Below are 18830 nucleotides of genomic sequence, written 5' to 3'. Positions count from 1 at the left end.
CTTCCTTGCATGGCTGCAGAAAATTCCTGGATTTTACCCCAAGATGCCCCCTCTGAGTGTGAGAACTCCTCCTCGGCCTGCTCCCATAGCAACTGTTCCCTAGCTACCCAGCCGCACTTGCTATTCTCATCCCTGTGCAGCTGTGTGCGGGCCCCCCTGCGCTGCGCACAAGGCTGCTGGTGCTGCCGCCGGCCCCCCGACCCCAAACCCACCCAGCACCCACCCTGGCCAGGCTGCCCCCTTGCACGCTCCCCCAAGGCGACTGTCATGATCCTAACCCTGCTCACACCGTGCCCCTGCTTCCAGGGGCTGTCCCTTGGGCTAAGGAGGCAGTGCTCTGTGCTGGCACATGGTCCCCCTCTGCACGGTTGTCCACCCCCCTGAAGCAGCAATGCACAGCACCCAAAGGGAAGCAGGACTCTGCCCCTGGCCCCACAGCACACCCCCTGACAGCCCGAGGGGCTGTGCCAAGGGCAGGCAGGGGAGTGAGGGGACATGCCCTGAAGGGGACCACAGGAGACATGAACACCCCAACAGCCCAAGGCCTTGTACTTGTCATGCCCCTACACTGACCCAAACCACCCAGCAGAAGCCACCAAGGGCCTCCCATGGTCCCTGGGCTTCAGTCCCAGCCCTTCCCTGCAGGACAGGAGTGCCAGCAGAGCCCATGGCAGCCCAGGAACTGGGGTCCTGGCTCCTCTCCTTAGAGTCACCAACCCTGTATGGCCCAGAGCAGGCCCCCCTTATGACAGTGATACAAGGCACAGCAAATCTTATGCTTAACAAAAGGTTAAAAATTTAAATACTGTCCAACTTTAGTGCAAGGCAAGCAAATGATACCACAGGACCAAGTTGGTGGTCAGCCCCCCCGGGGGGCCTGGCTCAGAATGAGCACGAGGCAGCAGCACGCACCCGTGCACGCACGCACACATATGTGTGCACACACAGACACAGACACAGACGACAAATTATTGCTCAGGACACAGCTGGGACAAGTGTGCACAAGACGGGACAGGACAAGCAGGATGAAGAGGTGGGCTGAGCCCCATGCTGCTCTCCAGGGACACGCTGAGGCTCCAGCCCCCCACCGTGCCCTTGGGCACAGGAGCTGTGCTGACTCCCCAGGACCCCCAGGGACGCACACTAGGCTGGTAAGGTGGGCAGGCTGGTCCCGGCCCCGCTCACTCTTTGGGGCACAGCTCACAGGATGACCCCAGGAAGGAACATTCTCTTTACCATGGCTTTGTTCCCTGAGAGCAGAGTCCCTTACGTGCCCCCTCCTCCAACAAGCTGGGCCTGGGGACTGCAGCACCCCCAGCATGCACAGATGGCTGGTCCAGAGCTGGTGGAACTGCGCTAGGGCCATCCTGCACCATGCCAGGGATCACACCGACTTTTGGGACCCAACAGCAGCTACCACCTGAGCAGGTGCCATGGGAGCGGCTGTGTCCCGCTGTGCTGCAGGCAGCCTGCCAGCGGTCTGGAGAGGGGGGCCGGGATCAGCTCGTGGGAGCTGGCAGCATGTGCAAGACGAGGCAGGAGGAAGCAGGCTCCGGCAGACAGGGAAGCGAGGATGAGGCAGTGACGCTCTGCTGCCAGGATGCAATGGCAGACGCTTTGGCACAGTGCTTTCCTGCGCCTCAGGGCTGAGCAATGGACTCCGCTGGAGCCAGGGATGCCTCAGCACTGCCAGAAAGGTCCAGGAAAGATGCTTTAGACACCTCAAGGCACAGAAAGCCTCTGCCCAGGACTCCCTGGTACAAAGCTGGGGCTGTCACTCCCCCCATAGGAGGACATTTGTGCCTATGACAGGGTGAGGGCAGTGCAGGCCCCCACCTATAGATTAAAAACCGACATGTGATATGTACAGACTAACATATATAAATATACACCAAACCTGCAGTGCTGCTTCAGCACCGTGGAATGTGTCAGCAGAGCTGCTCCAGTCTGGCCTTGGCCCACGCCGGCGCAATCCCTCCCTCCCACCCTGGGCCAGGGAGGGGAGCGGCAGCTGGTGGGTGGCAGCAGCACAATCCCAAGCAGCAGATTCAGAAGCGTCCAGGTCTATCTCAGGGATGAGGGCTGGCCCACAGTCAGAGGCACCTCAGCCTGAGCTGCATGCTGCTGCCAGCCCTGGAGCCATCCTCAGAGTCTTCAGACAGATGTGTAAAGCTGTAAACAAATCCACTTTGCAGGACTGCTGCTACCTTGTCCTTCAGGCTGGGCTGTTGTTCTGCTGGGCACCTGGAGAGGCAAGGGGGTCCCAGGGGCTGGAGAACAAGCTGTGCTCTACAGCCGGGTGGGCTCTTCCTCACTGTCGCTGCAGTTTCCACAACAGTCCTGAAGTCAAGGGCAAGGAGAGGGAGGAGGGAGAGAGAGGAGCACAGCAAGCAGAGGGTGAGCACGGTCACACAACCCAGCTTACAGCTGCCCTCTGGCAAGGAAGGGCCAGGCCCCCTCTGGCCTGTGCATGGGAGAGCTACATGGAGGCAAGGGGCTGGAGGGCACCGCCAGTCGGCAGAGAAACAGTCAGGCTGCATCTGGGGTTCAGCTCCTGGCAGACAAGACTGGTGAGCACGTGGCTGACTAGCTCAGAAGCTGGGAGGAAGACGGGCTCCATGGGCTACAGCCACCCAGGGAGACAGCTCGGTGCCAGCACAGACGATGTGCCCCGCTTGGGGCTCTGGCCGCAGAAGCAGCTGAAGCCCTTTTTGCTGGAACGAAAGTCTGAGCATGGGGCAATGCCAAACCCTTCATGGTTTCTCAACCCTTCTATGTGTCCTGGACATCCGAAGAGAGGATTGAAGGGAGCTTCCCACAGCCCCCTGGGAGCAGAGCTCCCAGCAGCGGCTGTGCAGGGGCAGCTCCGGCTCAAGCTGAGGGCAAGGCCTCCCCCATGAAGGCAGCGAGAGCAGGGAAGCGAGATTAGTGGCTCAGGGGACAGTTAGAACAACAAGCAGCTTGTGCTCTGCTGGGGGAAGGGAATAGGCACTGAAGGACAACACTCTTTCCCAGATCTTGCCATGTCCGCGGGCCACCAGGTATTTCCCTGAGCAGAGCAGCCAGGAGAGACTGCTCACCTCTGGAAAGAGAAAACACGTGGCAAGTCACAGCTCAACCCCTGCTACAGGCAGATGCCCATCCTCTGGCAGGTCCTGCCTGCCTCGGGAAGGGCTGGGTATTCCAGCCCAGAGCTGGCTCTGGCTAGGGCAGCCCACTGAACAGTGAAGCACAACTTGGAGCTCAGTGGGGAAAAAGGAGTCAGCACTGGGTGGCTGAGAGTGGGTCCAGAGCCAACCACGCTTGAGTGCCACAGCTGCAAGCAGCTGTTGAGAGCCCTGACTTTGCCAGTCCTGGAAAGAAGGCAAAGACTGTTCAGGGCAGAGGAGACAGGCAGGCAAGCAAGTCCACAGCAGCTGCAAGACATTTCTGTTCCCCTCATCCCTCAAAAGAGCTGCTCTCGCTGCCTGGCTCAAGGTCTGGCAGAAATGGTCTGGGGAGCCCAGACAACCCATTCCAAGAGCAAGGTCTTCTTCAGGGAATGTATTCTTTGTGTAGGAAGGGAGAAGACTTGCTATTTTAGTGCCTTTGATACCTCTCTGCCTGTGTGACTCCAGCACGTTTAGCCAGGATGATCCATCCCAGCCCCCTCGACTACCTCGGCACGGAGAGTGCCAGCCAGGCGAGGGCTGGCTCCCTGCAGCCTTGCACGGGTGTCCCCGAGAGCCCTGGGGTCCCACCACCCAGCGGTAGGGGAGGCTCTGCCTGCTTCCCTCTTGCACCCACCTCCCTGCCAGACCTGCCTGGCACAGGCAGGAGCAGGCTCATTGCTGCCAGAGGACTCACTGGGGAGGAAACGCTGCGCAAACACTCTTACCTGTCTGCTGAATAAGCGTTGGAGTAACCCTTTTTTGGGCTGTGGAGAAGGCTGCCCTTTCCAGTCCAGGTCTGGGGGCACTGTGCCGTCTGTGTTAAAGACATTCAGCTCCTTAAAACACTCTGTCTCAATCATCTGGAAGAGGGCAAAGATGGCTGCAGCAAGTGCCGCACAAAGCCTGCCACCGAGAGCCCAGCAGAGCGCAAAAGCAGCAGGGACAGCGCAAACCCTGTGGGACACTGCACTTGGCCATGGCAGGCACAAGCAGGAGGAAAGATCTGTCCTCCAAACCTACCTCATTCTGCCAAGGAATGGGCACACTTCCCGTAGCAAACTTCTGGTAGAAGTCATTGTCCGTGGGCTCCAGCTCCACCCCTTTCACTGTGGAGAAACTGTTCAATGTCCAGAACATCCTTGCAGTAGATGGCCTGGGGCTAAACAGGACAAAGATTGCTCTAATGCCAGCTCCACAATGACAACACCACCTCCAACAACCCTGGCTCCTGGCCAAGCCCAGGCACCCTCTCCCGGCAGCCCAGAGCTTGCTTGACCCCTGTTCTACCAGGCTTCAGAAACAAGAGGGATGGGGATGGGCCCCATCTCTTTAGGTGAGCCCCCCCAGGGCTCTTGTTTCCCTTGATGGCACCAGTGACTGAAAAGGTCAGCATACAGATGGGTACTTACATCTGGCTTGAAGGGGGGGTCCAGCATGCCTGCTTCCAGCCTCCTAAAGTTGAGGTGCTTGAAGAGAGGGTGCTCTTTCACTTCCTTGGCCCCAGCTCCTCGGCACCCCAGGCGCTCCAGAGGGTCTTTGCACAGGAGCTGCAACACAAGGAAATCAGTGCCGCAGGTGGAGGGCGCTTCGGGCAGGAGCATCCCTGAGGTCAGCTGGGCTCCTGCAGTAGGTCACTAGGGACAGCACAGGCAGCTTGGAGAGTGAGGGATTACGGCACCCGCTCTGGACCCCCCCCCGCACTGCCTTATCACAGACAAGGGAACCTGGCTGCCACCAGCACCTCTGCAGGTGAGCAGCCTCCATGTTCTGCTGCTGCATGCAGAGGCAGTGGGGGGCAAAGGGACAGGGATGCACACTCGTACCATGGTACAGAGAGAGCGGGCGCAGGGTGAGAACTTCTCCGAGTACTCCTCCTGCACTTCCTTCACCAACCGCTCCACCTCCTCCCGCTTGATCTTCTTCTTGCGCTGCTGGAAGGGGGACTGTCCCTCGATCATCTCGTATACCAGGCAGCCCAGAGCCCACCAGTCTGGGCTGAATGTGTAGCGCTCGTTTTTCACCACCTCTGGAGCTACATAGGAGCAGGAGTGAGGGACATGTAATGGGTAGGGAGAGCACACGTGCAGTCAAGAGACCACTTTTTGATTATACCAGGACCACTTACCCATGTAGCCAACTGTCCCCACCCGGCCCTTGATTGTTTGGCCCTCTGGCACATGCACAGCTAGCCCCAGGTCTGAGATACGGATGTGACCTGCACAGAGGAGGGGTCAAGTTAACAGGACAACATCAAGGGGCAACGTTTGAAGCTACCAAGAACACAGAGTAACCCTGATTCAAGCAGAGGAAGAGAGGACTCGGGCTCAGGGCTACTCGGGCTCAGGGCTCCTCTTGACTCTGCACTCACCGTGGTCATCCAGCAATATGTTTTCTGGCTTCAGGTCCCTAGGAAGGAAGGGACTTGATTAGCATGAACCCTGCTGTCAAGGCAAAGGGACAAAAGCAACAGTGACATCTCAAGAAGAAACAGATAAGCAGCTGAGGGATGCAACACTCCTGCCTTGGTCACACAGATAACCTTCCCCTCACCCTCTAGCCCAGAGTTAGCTCTGCAAGCTCTCCCCTCCTGGGCAGAGAGGCAGGATATGAGAACCTTCAACCCTCCAGAAGGAAGCAGTGTGCCTGTGGCTGATTCCTTCTTTGCAGATGCAGAACTCATTATGGGGCAGGTCATGCAAGAGAAAAGGACTAGAGGCTCCTTCTGCTTGTCCTGCCCCAGGGCAAGGCACAGGGTAGGACCAGAAGGGACTTTCCAGCCCTGTGTTTAGCCACGCTATCCCTAACACTGCATCACACAACCCGATGAGTACAGTCATACAATCAGCTTGCTCTGCCTCCTGCCCAGCTCTCAGTCTTGAGCGCACTGGGGCAGCCTAGCCTCGTTTGTTCTAGTGTCAATACTGCCACGAGTTAAGCGCCCAAGTGACTGCCCCGAGGTATTCGGAGCATGATCACATCCTGTTCTTGGCGATCATTTACCAGCACGAGGAAGCCAAGCTAAACTCTTCCATTTCTCCTACGATATCAGCTTTCTGTTTCCTAATCCCCTCTCACTCAGCTCTGTGCTGCTTTCAAACCTGTGCTTATTTTCCTGAGCAGACAGACCCACTGGGCTAGTAAGAGCAGCAGGAACCACTTGCTTCTACAGCCCATACAAGGTCTCCCAGCAGGGACCAGGCAGCACGCACCTGTACACTATCCTCTCCTGGTGCAAGTCCTCAAGGCCACAGCAGATCTCGGCAGCGTAGAAAGCTGCCCGGGGCTCCTCAAAGCCAGCCTCTCCCATGTGGTAGATATGGAACTTGAGGTCCCCTCCATTCATGAGGGTCAGCACTAGGCAGAGAGCATCTTTAGGTTTCATATGCATAGGCTAAGCTCACCTGCAATTCAGGGCAGAAAAGGCTGTTAGAAGACACAGCTGAAAGAGGGAGATGCCCTACACTGACGGGCACTTTGTCACCCAAGCAGCCAACTCACGGGCAGCAGGACTGCGCCTTTGCCAGCACAGGAGGCAGAGGGGGAACTGTGCAAACCCAGGGAGGACACCGAAGTGCCCAGCAGTCCCAGCACACCCCAGCTTTCCTTAGACAGGGAGGACACTATTTCCCTGAGCCAGAACTGCTTCCATCTGGGGGGCAAGCAGCACCTGACAGCAACCCTGGGGCAGCATCTGACGAATCCTCCATAAAGGGAGGTTTCAAGCTGTCCACACCTCAGTGCAGCCAGAGAAAGAGTTCCCCATCACACAGCTCAGGGCTAGGCTTCTGCCCACTTGGCTGTCTGGAGAGGCAGTGTGCCTGGAGAGACAGTTATCGCTGCTTTCATGTGCCCCAGAGGTTAAGAAGGTGCCAGTGGGATCAGATTGGTGTTCAGGCCTGACTTTGGGGGCATTTACAGCATCTTGTGGAGCCACCAGTTAGGGAAGCTCCTGCCAGACCCCAGCCTCGTGAGAGATCTACAGCCACCAGGACCCTACCCAATGGGCAGGGCCACACCAGGTGAGGAGCACCAGAGGTGCTGGGCTTGCTGATTGGAGGAAGAATCAAGCACCGCAGCAAAGTGAGAGCAACTCCTATGTACTTACTACAAACCTACTGTTCACTTTTTCCAGGAATCTGTTTCTCATTCAAGGCCATGGCCTCTCCCTTCCGCTTTTTGATCCGTTTCTTCTCCAGCTTCTTGCAGGCGTACATCTTCCCTGTGGCACGCACTTGGCAGGCACAAACCTGGAGGGGGGACGTGGCTCAGCACCCTCCTGCTGCCGTTTCCAGGGTGGGGTTCTAGGTTCTGCTCTCAGAAAGAGGCACGGGAAGGCAAAGGTGTCCCTGTCCCCATCTCAGTCCGAGGTCAGTGAAAAGCCCATTGTCAAAGCAAGGACACAGGGAGCAGTGACATCTCCAGATGTCACAGATAAGCAACAGAGAGCTGCGATGCCCCTGCTACCTGTAGCAGCACCACGGCTGGTGCCTGGGAAGATAGAAGGCCACTCCAGAAACAGAAAGAAGCTTGACAGTGACAGTTTTCAGGAGTCAGTGTCTCCCTGCCAAGATACTGGGAACAAACCTGACTCTCTGCCCAGGTGGCAGTACACTGCACAGGGCATGTGCTACCTACCCTGTGCAACACCCACACCTCCAGTGCCTGGTGAGAGGTGAGCTCCTGCCCTCAGAGGGGAACGGACAGATCACGCAGTGCCCAGAGCGCAGCAGTGCCCACCACAGTGCTCCCGGTGCCCACCGCAGTGCTCCCAGTGCCCACCCAGCCACCAGCACCTAGAGCAGCTTGTGGTGCCCCGATGGCCAACCCAGACCTGCACCTGGGCAACTGGCAACGGTAGCTGCCCGTTACCCTGAATACAGAGGAAATGGTGGTCACTCACCTCCCCAAAACCGCCCTTGCCCAGCACACGGTACTGGCGGGAAAGTGTTTTTGGTCACCGGCTGCCTGTGAGGGAAAGGAAACTGGAGTGAGATGGGAGCTGGGAGAGAGCAGGGACTGAAGCCCAAAACCACCCCCATGCTCTGGCCTGAGACTGTGGCTCACCCCAAAACCCCTGCTCAAGCAGACCTTGCTTCCCTGCGAGGCAAGCAAGGCTGGGGCTGCTGATGGTGCCAATAAAAGGGCCCTGAAGGAGAACAAGAGCAGACACAGGCCAGGCCCTTGGCTCCTGCCAGTGGCCAGCATGGGAAGGAGCCTGAGGGACCCCTCAGGCCGTCTGTGTGAGGAGGGTGCAGGTCTCCCACAGGATGCCGGGAAGCGTTACCGTTCCAGCCATTTCCACTGCAGGAAGCGGTTGAAGTACAAGCTGTCGAGGTAGTCGGCAAAGGGAGCCACACTCAGGTAGTCATGGATAAGCCTAGGAGAGAGCAGAGCCAGCAAGGTTCCTGAGAACTGATGAGAGCTGTGGAAAAAGCCAGGGGTTCAAGGAAAGAGGAGCTGAGCAGCCCTGAGAGCCCGTTTACATTGCCATCCCCTCACCCAGCCTGGTGCAGAATCACCCACGTAGCCCTGGCTCAGAAAGCCCCCCTCCAAGCTAGGCCTGATGCAAAAGGAAGGTGCGTTGGAGGTGCCACTGTGATGAACACAGCACCCTAGGACCAGGCTAGCACTGCTAATTGTGGGCCTCTCAGCACCAGCCCGGGCTGTGGGACAAACGGGGACAATGGGGGCTCTTTGCAATTACCCCCTCTGCTCACAGGCAAATGTGCACACAAGGCTGTAATCAGCTGCCGAAAGCTGCTAGCAATGTTCAGCACCAGGCGTTGAGTTGTTCGCTTTTCAGATGAATACCCAGTACAAAAGGCCACAGGAGATCCTGCTCAAGAGAGCTAACTGCCTCGGAGACCAGTGCCAGGGCTCCCCAGCAGAGTAAAGAGCCTTAGACATCGTGTCTAGACTGGAGACATGCATCAAGGAGAAACGGAATGGGCTCTTCCCCTTTCAGAGCTTGCCAAGAGCAGGCAGGGCCCAGCCCGGAGGCTCTGCATTCAGACAGCGACACTCGTTACCACACACAGAGCTAACGCTCCCCAGAAGACTGCAGCAAATCCATTGCCACAGCCCTGCACCCAATTAAGCAATGTGCTCCAGCTACTGTTCGGGGGGGGGGGGGGGGGGGGTGAGGGGTAAGCCCGGTTTTGCCTAACGGCTTCCGCTTTGCACCCAGAGCCAGGACCTCAGCCACTGCTTCTGCGATGGGAACAGTGGTGGACCTTAGATCCCCTGCAGCAACAGCCAGCATAATCTAACCACAGCGGCCCACACCTGCAGCCAGCGGGGAGAGGACAGGTGGCACTGGGACTGGCAGCTGGCAGCACGCTTTACAGGTGTCTACAAGTGCCTGGCACAAGACTAGGAACAGCATGGCCAGATGCTGAGGCTCACTGAAACAGGGTCTTTCCAAACAGCAACTCAGATCCAGAGGAGACTGAGACAAGCAACAGGAGGTTTCTGCAGCAGCTTGTGGCTCCCACAGCGCACGGGAGCTCCTTGCACTTGCTTTCCTGTAGCTGTGCTGCAAACTGCTAGCCCGAAATTCCCCAGGCGCCAGCCTTAGCACCAGCCCTCGCTCTCCTGGAGGATGGGAACACGACGGACGAGATGAGTTAGCTGCAGCGTCAACCCTGTGCCATGATGCGACCTGCCCTCCAACTTAACTTAGTGGATTCCTTGAAAAGCTCCTTGGAAGGTTCCTGCTCCAGCCTCTCACAACAGGCATCCACCAGCTGCGACGGAAACTTCAGGGCACATGGTCCTCACTCTGGGGACAAAAGGATGGAGTCAGACAATAGGAGACAGAGGCCCAAGGGTCCTGCCAGGAAGGAGAAGCCCAGGAACAGCACACAGGTGCCTGTCTAACTTTAGGGCCAGTGGGAAAAGCAGCACACTTGCTTGTGAGGTGGGCAGGGTGGGCTCTGTACTCTGCCCTCGCTGTCCTGCCCAGCACATTTGCTGTGGCAGGACATGGGTAATGACAACTGCCAGCCTTCCAACTGCTCTACTGTTGCAGGACAGCAAACACAACCCTCTTACTCACGTTTGGCTTCAAGTACTTTTCAATCAGGTGCTGCCCGCATTCCTTCCGCTTCTTCATCTGGAGCCACTTCATACCCTGCCTGCACAGAGCCAAACAGTGTGAGGAGCAGGTCCAGCCAGGAACCAAGCCTTGCTACCAGCCAACAGCTGCAGAGCAGCAACACCCTCTGCCCAAGGTTTCCCATGCTTTCCTGGAAAACCAGATCTCCAGCAAACAGCTCCCTAAGCAAAGGGCCCAGCCCTGTCTTGGGGAAACGGCAACACACAGGTTTTTCCTTCAGGAAACCTCCGTACCCAGAAGTACCTGGCAACTGCCAGAGCACCCAGGGCCAATTGGTCCATGCCCAGGGGTGCCAAGAACATCCCTGCCTCCCCCAGTGAAGCCTGATGGGCTTTGCTCTTTGCTCTTACCACGGCATCCAGGAACTTGACGCAGCGCGACAGCTCAGGTCGTGTCTCGCAGAACTGCCGAAAGAGCATGTGCCCAATGGGCTGCTTCTCGCACAGGCTGTGGTAGTCCCGCTCTGCAAATGCGGAGAAGATCATTCACTGCCAAGCCCCAAAGGAGCAGCCACAGCCCACTGCCCTGGCCACAGGCAGCGGTGGAGGGGCCTGCCACTCATCAGCTGGCTGCGCACAGGTCCCACCAGCCTGAGACTCCCAGGAGAGCGCAACGTACCCAACAGGGACGAGAGGCATGACTGAGCTTTTATGTTCCCCTACGGAAGATCTTCTTCCTGAAAGAGGTTTGACCTGCTGTTCTGTACAGCCTGCCTTCTAGTAAGGGACTCCAGCAAATCTCCTGTTTGCCTAGAGGTTCTTTTCCCAATCCTCTTCTCAAGGAGATCGACTGACTACTCCAGACACACAACTTTCCTTGGAACATGAGGAACACACTGGGCTTATTTCGAGGCAGATCTTCCATGCCAAGAGTTGCTCTGATGACTCCTACAAACCACTCATATTCCCAAAGGCCCGGCTGGAAGCAGAATCATCAAAACGGAAGGCACTATTTCCACAGATGCCCTGTTAACGCGGCACACGCTCCACGGGACAGCCACTGACTTGTACATCAACTCCTACTGCCAACAAAGTACAACTGCACAACAAAGATGAAGTTCAGTGCTGGAAAACGTGTCGTGACACCCACAGGAAGGGTGGCTGCAGGCAGAGGACTAACATGAGCTGAGGGAAAGCTCTGTCGAGGGCACACAAGTCAAGGAAGCAGACAGGGGTTTGGATGGCCAAGATGGGAGCTGCAAGATGGGAGCTGCAAGATGGGAGCTTGGCTTCCCTGCTGATTCCTCCTACGCCTCTCTGAAGTCTGGCAGTCCAGGCACAAACCCCTTCGACTATCCAGAGCACTTCCAGTTCTCTGCTTTTCTTCCTCCCCTTCCACTCAGAAGACACTGTCTGATCATGGGCCAGCACAAATTTGTGTCACAGCCATTGCCACTGAGGGCTGCGGGCTGCCTGGGGTGCAGACGTGCAGCTTCCCACTGGTGCACAGGGGATCTTCCAGCACTCCCCAGCGCTGGGTACTGCCAGCCTTCCCCTCCCCGCACAGCAGTTTCTCCCGAGGAAGCTGCAGCTTCCTGAGGGTGCACAAGAGCGCAGGGATGGCGGGGCTGTGGTGGGGGAGGAGGCCACCTCGCCCGCTCTGCTGCACGGGCGGTTTCCTTGTGGCTGCAGGGGAAGGAGTTCCCTTCAGCTGGGGTGGACGAGTTCACTGCCTGCGAGATCAGAAGCTTTTGGCTGCCCTCACCGCTGCCCAGGCTCACACAAGGTTACCCCCTGTGGTCAGGGCATACAAAGCTTAATTCTGCAGCGGGCAACCAGCCCACTGTGCCCATGGTCCTGCCAAGCTTCTGGAATAGGAAATAAAATGCTTTCTGAGCAGCCTGCGAGGGGAAAACGAAGCCACTCCAGCCAAAAAGTGGAACAGGGTCATCACTCCCACAGGGAAACTAAGCCAGGCAGCTGTCACCTGGGCCAGAAGCACTTCTCGCATGCCTCCCCAGGGAGAAGTGGGGACACAGGTGGTGACAGCCAGTGGCTGGGAGGGACTTGCCTCCCAAAGCTTCACAAGGTCACTGTCCCGGACAGTGGGACAGCAGAGACAGACAGAGCACCAGCACTCACCACTGGCAAATGGGCAGCACAACAAAGATGAAGTTCAGTGCTGGAAAATGTGTCGTGACACCCACAGGAAGGGTGGCTGCAGGCAGAGGACTAACATGAGCTGAGGGGAAGCTCTGTCGAGGGCACACAAGTCAAGGAAGCAGACAGGGGTTTGGATGGCCAAGATGGGAGCTGCAAGAGCAGCCCAGGCCAGAGCTCTGTTCAGTGCTCAAAACTTGCTCCAGAGAAGCGGTCTGCAGCAAAACCAAGGTGAGAGTCTCCATTTGACTACACTCAGCTGCAAAGCTGGCCCCAGGAGGTTGCACATGGTGTGCACAGCAGCAGGGAGGTGGTGCACGGTGTGCACTGGGCTGTTGTGAGCTTGGAGGTTACAGTGTGGATGACGGAGGTTGAGTTAATCCAAGTGCTATAGTCCCATGTGCCCTCAAAGGGAGCCACCCTTCTCCTTGGTGCTGCCAGGACCTGGAAAACCTGGAACTGGGGACTGGAATTGCTCCCAAACCCACTCAGCCCAGTGACACCTACTCTGAAACAAGGCCAGTGCTGTGCCACTCTCCAGCTGGCAGTTGAATCTGGAGTGACAACTTAAACAAGCTCTCCCCTTCCCAGCAAGCAGAGCGCTCCCACTCTCTGTGCCCCAAAACAATTGCACATGACCTCAGGACCAAGCCTACTGGACAAACAACGTTAGAACCATGAGGAGTACAAAGTGCAGTATTAAAATTACAGGCCAAGCCCTACCCAACTCTACAATTCTCATCCATACCACACAGCAAGAACCCAGTTTTGCCTGAGGAACGGTGCTGCATTAGCGTTAGAAGCTGAGGTCTGCAGAGAGGGCTGAATCCCAACCAGGGAGTCCAGAGGATGTTAGCAGGACCTTTTTTATTTATGCAAAGGGACCCCAGAGCAACACTCCAGAACTCTGCAACACTGAGCATGTCTATTTGCACATAGAAGGTGGTGTACCTCTACTGAAGGTGTGTGGATACATCAACAGGTACTATCCAGCAAGCGCCGTGCAGTTGTGACTTACCTACCCATTGTTTCTTCCTTACATCCTGAGCTCCAAGTGATCCTGGCTGGGATTTGGCCAATACATGCCCTGTTACATGTCCCTGACCCTCACGGGATTCAGCTTTGGGTGCACAACACACACACACACACTCACCCACCAGCACCACCCTGGAGCGGAGCCTGGGTGCTGCTCAGTCCCGCCAGCCGCTGCATCTCACCAAGGGTTTGTCGAAGGTCCTCGCAGAGGCTGATGTGGGGGAACTGCAGCATCTGGCGCCATTTCTTACTCTTGCCTTTCCGGTTTCCACCACCACCTGCAGGGCACACAAAATTGATACCATGAGTTATGAAGCAAGGACATCCAATTGCAGCCTAGCCTTGCCAGGAGCCGAGAGAGGAGACACCCTCTGTCCATTTACACAAGCAAGCCCAGGCAAGGAAAACAAGACCGAAGTGGTACCACCGTCTCCTGGCTGCTAGAACAAAAGTGTTAGAGCATCTGACTGCCAGAGGAAGCAGACGGACCAACCACTCTGGCTGCTGAACAAAGGTCCCGACCAAGAACACAAAGACCTTTCACCTGGACATCTCAGTGACTCGTATTTATATGGTAGGAGGATCACAGCAGGAACAGGAGTGCCCAAAGCCACAGGCTACTCTATGCCTGCACAAGAGTTCTTGGCTCCCAGGCCAGTCCTCAGGACCTCTGCATAACTAATGCACCTCTGGAGGCCAAGCCTTGCCCGGTGTGTAGCTCTTCCTGCTGTAGTAATGATGTTCCTGCCACCTACTCATTCCAGACTGATTGCTTTACTCCAGGGAGGGGCTCTCAGAGGGAGGACATGAAGCTGGGAGACAGGAATTCCTGCTCTAATCCCAGCTCCACAGACAACTCACTGCATTGCCTGGGGCTCATCACTTCAGTTTCCCACCTGTGAAGTGGGGACACTCCCACCTTTCTCCAGAGATAAGCCGGCCTCAGAAAAGTGAGATTCAAGAATCAGATATTATTCCAACTTCAGTTGCTCGAGTAAATGCCCAGTGCTGTAGGACTGGGTGGGAAAACTTCTAGATAGACCAAAAAATTTACATCATAGCAAGTATTAAGTACTGAAATACTGATGGCTGGGATCAGCCAGCCTTTAGGGACTGCCTTTCCCCTGCCTGGTGCCAACACACACAATCTCCCACCTCCCTTGGAAAATACATTAACCACCCTGCCGAGCTGGGCCAAAGGCACGACCTTCTGAAATCAGGGGAGGCTGAAAACGCATTTATCAGCTCTTGAGAAACACTTTCATAACACTTTCCTCCATTGCGGACACAATTCAGCCCCAAATTCTAGACACAGTCGCTGAGCATCCAGCTCCCCACACTGCAGGAGGGCCTGGTTGGACAGGCGGGTGGGACAGGGCCATCACAGCCACCTTCCACAGAGGCAGCCCCGGGTCTGAGCCCCTGGCGTGCTGCAGGTCGCTGTGCTACATCTGCCCCGCACCAGCAGCTGGGCTGCACGATTGTACAAACTCAGGAAGGAAGTGACTCAAGGGTAAGCAGGGGTGGAAGAAACCAGCAGCACACACACCACCTTGTCAGCCACAGCTTGCGGCAATGAAATGGATGGGGACAACTAAGTGAGGGCACGGGAGGACAAGCCATCCTCACCCAAAGAGTGCTCAAGGAAAGGCAGAGCAATGCCCCACAGCACCTGCAGGATGAGGACTGGCAGCTTGCGTTTCCTCGAGTTGATTGCTTTGAAAGGAAGCTCCAGCACCCTTCATGCACGGTTCTCCCCCCGCACTCCCAGTGCCGCATCAAACAGCCCTGCAGGGAACTGGCCTCCTGCACATGAACCTCTCAGCACCCCCATTTTGGGGATGGGGCATAGGGTGGGCCACCTTCACCCAGAGCTCACCAGAGGGGAGCTTCCAGGCTTGCTGATAGCCCAGAGCCGGTCTGTTGTACCTCTGCCAGAGGCCAGCAGGCAAGTGGGACAATGGGGGAAGGATCCTTGTCCTTCCCAGGGCCAAACCCTCCCAGAAGAGTTTGAAGGAAACTGAGAGCATGGCCACCGTATGCAGTGACTAAAGATAACGGTCAGCAAACCTCCCCCACATCCAGGGCGATCTCAGCCCTGCACTCTCACACCAGACCAGAAGGCTCCCAAAAAGGCTGGTCTGGGGCAAAGCACCCCGTGCTGCCAGACCTGGGCAGCAAAGCAGCTCTGTCCTGTCACACAGGCTGCCCAAGCAGCTACCACAGCCACCCAGCCATGGGTGGGAGAGCCACGGACAGGCAGCACTGCCACCCACAGCTCTCGCAGGCCAGGAACCGTTTGACACAAGCGTGCCAGTGGATCGTGTCCGCCTGCAGCCAAACTGCCCAACGCCTGCAGAGGGAGAGGCACCGGAGGAGCACGGCAACTACTGCAGCAGCCATCCGATGCCTTGCTCTGCATTGCGACCAAGCTCCGCTCTGCCGAAGGCCCACCAGGAGCCAATCTCCTTGGTCAACTCACTCCGGATGAAGCAGGGTCTCGTGTCTAGAGGTTCGGTTTTGTCTGGATTTGGCAAATCCAGACCTTGCCACTATGAACCATCATGTCATGGTCCACCATGGTCACCGTGCCTGAAGTACCTACAGTAAGCCTGATTTTCAAGCTAAAATGTTTCTGCCCATGTAAATTTAATTTCGCTGCTCTTCCCTCCCACAAATCTAATCTCCAAAGCCCTCTAACTGGATTTCAGTGAGCCCCTCAGGCTCCAGAATGACTTGGCCTGGCCAGCAGCACACCATGGGCCAGGAGGGACTGTACTTCTCCGCCACTTTACATGATCTAATGAATTCCCCAATTCCTGGCTGGAACTTCCTTCTCTACAAAGGACCAGGCTCCTGCGTGGCAGACTTCCCAGCTCTCTCCTTAAGCCATCCTGAGGCTTCTCTGCACAGCTGCCCTGTCCTTCCAAGGCCAGGCTGGATGAGGCTCGGAGCACCCTGTCCTGGTGGAAGGTGTCCCTGCCCGTGGCAAGGGGTTGGAGCTGGATGATCTTTAAGGTTCCTCCCAACCCAAACTGCTCTGTGCTTCCATGGCAGCCCCGCTGCCGGCCGGCTGCATCCCACCCGGAGACCCTGGAATCCAGCTGCGACCCCTGAAGCAGCGGGAGGGTTGTGGCCCACTGCACGGCTGGTGGCAGCGGGGCAGGGTCGGTGTGGGGGTGACAGAGGGTCGGTGTGGGGGTGACAGAGGGCCGGGGGCTCACCACCACAGTTTTGGGATCAGGCCTGGGTGGGAAGCAGCGTTTTACGAGCCTGAAAGCAGCTTTTTTCTCCCAGGACACCGGACGGGCCTCTCCCCTCGGCCGAGGGGCGAGAGCCGCCCCCCGAAGGGTGAAGGGCGCCAGCGCTGGGGGAGCAGGCGGGGGCTACCGGGCGTTGGCAGCCGGTGGGGCGGCGGGCGGGCTCTCCCCCGCCGGGGGCGGCACACGGCGGGTGCGGAGCTGCCCCGGCCGCCCGCAGCAGCGCCCAGCGCCGGGGCTGCATGCAGAGCCCAGCGCTTCGGGCGGCATGTGCCCAGCCCGCGCCGTTACCCCGCGCCCAGGGCGCCGCGGGCGGCCGACGCCGAGACCCGCCAGGAGAGAGAGCCCGAGGCCGAGTCCCGGGGCCAGGCACAGCCGGAGCCTGCAGCCTGCAGCCCGGGGAGGCGGGCACCGCTCCCAGAGGCGGCTCGGCGGGCTCCCGGCTCAGGCCACCGGCCGGCCGGCACGTCCCGGGCCCTGGGCTCACTCCGCGGCCGGCCGGCCCGCCCCGGGCCCGCCCGCCCCACCGCCGCCCCGGGCCTGCCGCCTCCCCGCGGCCCCCCGCCCAGCTCCGGCCACCGGCGGCCGCCCAGCGCTGCCGCTCACCTTCGCGGGCCTTGAGGAGGACGGTGTTGGCGACAATGTTCTCCAGCTCCATGGGCCCCGGCGGCGCGGCCGCCTCCCGCCCGGCTCCGCGCCGCTCCCCGCCGCTCAGCTCGCGCCCCGCCGCCGCCGCCGCCGCCACCGCCCCCCGCCGCCGCCGCGCCTCGCCCACCCGCGCCCAGCCCGCCAATGCCTGCCCACGCTCCTCCCGCGCCGCCCTCCTATTGGCTCAGCCCCCTAGGAAGCCTCGCCCCCTCCGCCGCGCCGCTGCCCTCCCGTTGGCCCCGAGGCGGGCGGGGGTGTGGGAGGGCGGGGCGGGCAGCGAGAAGCGCGCGTCATTCGGCGGTCATTGGCGAAGCCCTGCCGGGAAGAGGGAGTAGGTGCTGATTGGAGGACGAGATGTCACTCTCAGAGAGAGCACACACCTCACCGGGACCAGATTGGGCGAGCATCTACGGTGCCTAAGGCAGGAAGAGTCCCGCCTCCTTTAGCATGTGATTGGGTAAAAAGCTGCCACTCCGCTGCACAGTGGGTCGTGATAGGGACGTTCCACAGGGGGCGGGCCGAGCCGCTCTTTATAATGGAGCGCTTGCGCGGGGATGCTTTAGAGTGCGGGGGCGGGTAGCGGTGGAGGGGGGACAGGGGGGATGGGTAGTGGTTGGGCGAGGGCGGGCGGCGTCTCGGCGCTGTCGTGCTCTCGTTAGCAGCGTTTATATATTTCGGGGGGGTATTTCCCCCTCGTTGTAGCCTGGCCCTGTGTTCGTGATGGCCTCAGTAAAATCTTCCAAGCACTGGCGTGTCCGGTGTTGGTCAATCCCTGTGTTGCAGGGTGGGTGATGCAAGCTCTGGTGCTGTGCCCAGGCTCCCTGGTCACTGCTGCCATGGAGGTTTGAGGCTTCCTCATCCCCTGGTGCCCTTGGCAGGGGCGTGCAGCGCCACCAGCCTTGTCCTTCTCTGGGGCTGAGCCTGGTGGCTGCTCATGTGCTGTTTGGGTATTTGAGCTCTTGAGTGAGTGCTGATGGTCCCGCAGGCTTCTTCCCTCTGATAATTTGCTCCTTTTTTTACCGATACTCTTAATTAGCCATGCCCTTACCCTGTCTGAAGACAGGCTGTGGTGTAGGAACCTCTCCCTGCCTGCTCTGCAGCAAGTCAGTCGTTGATTTCTCTGCAGAGCTCTCAAGCATCCCTTGATTTATCAGCCCTGCCAATGACCTGCCTGGCTTAATGCTTCTGTGTGTGAAATCAGTCATTAACCCTCTTACCTGTCAGCAAGTTGTGCCTGCCCTGCTTTCTGCTCCTTGTGGCTTTTGGACGTGGGTGTAGCCTCTGCCTACTGATGGCTTCCATCTCTCGTCCCAGCCCACGGGTGATGCCTCCCTCGTGTGTGGTGGCTACTGGCAGTGAGCTGCCCTGGGTGTGAGGCTGGTGGTGGCCAGGGCATGGAGGAGCATGTGGTGATGGGCAGGTCCCTCCACCAGCCTCTGTCAGTGAGGACCATCCTGAGCCCCCAAGCACTCCTTGGCTGAGCTGTACTAGTGAGCAGGAGGGGAGGGCCTCATGTCCT

At 58.3% G+C, this 18830-nt stretch overlaps 1 protein-coding gene across 1 annotated transcript; it reads right to left on the bottom strand.

Annotated features, from left to right (window-relative positions):
- Positions 1-771: 771 nt before the first annotated feature.
- On the bottom strand, positions 772-17397 carry GRK6 (G protein-coupled receptor kinase 6). Its single transcript, XM_055812810.1, is given in 22 exon segments — positions 772-3082; positions 3878-4012; positions 4173-4268; positions 4270-4311; positions 4562-4699; positions 4976-5184; positions 5278-5367; positions 5521-5558; positions 6362-6525; positions 6527-6553; positions 7258-7284; positions 7286-7399; positions 8053-8091; positions 8093-8117; positions 8437-8529; positions 9831-9913; positions 9916-9933; positions 10210-10260; positions 10262-10288; positions 10620-10732; positions 13586-13681; positions 17270-17397. Coding segments are annotated over 22 exon segments (1683 nt in total). The 5' UTR covers positions 17322-17397; the 3' UTR covers positions 772-3076.
- Between the last annotated feature and the right edge of the window lie 1433 nt (positions 17398-18830).

Source organism: Falco peregrinus, chromosome 8, assembly GCF_023634155.1.
Source record: "Falco peregrinus isolate bFalPer1 chromosome 8, bFalPer1.pri, whole genome shotgun sequence".
Taxonomy (NCBI): domain Eukaryota; kingdom Metazoa; phylum Chordata; class Aves; order Falconiformes; family Falconidae; genus Falco; species Falco peregrinus.
Note: the sequence above shows the minus strand (reverse complement) of the source record. Positions and strands in the feature narration are given on the sequence as shown.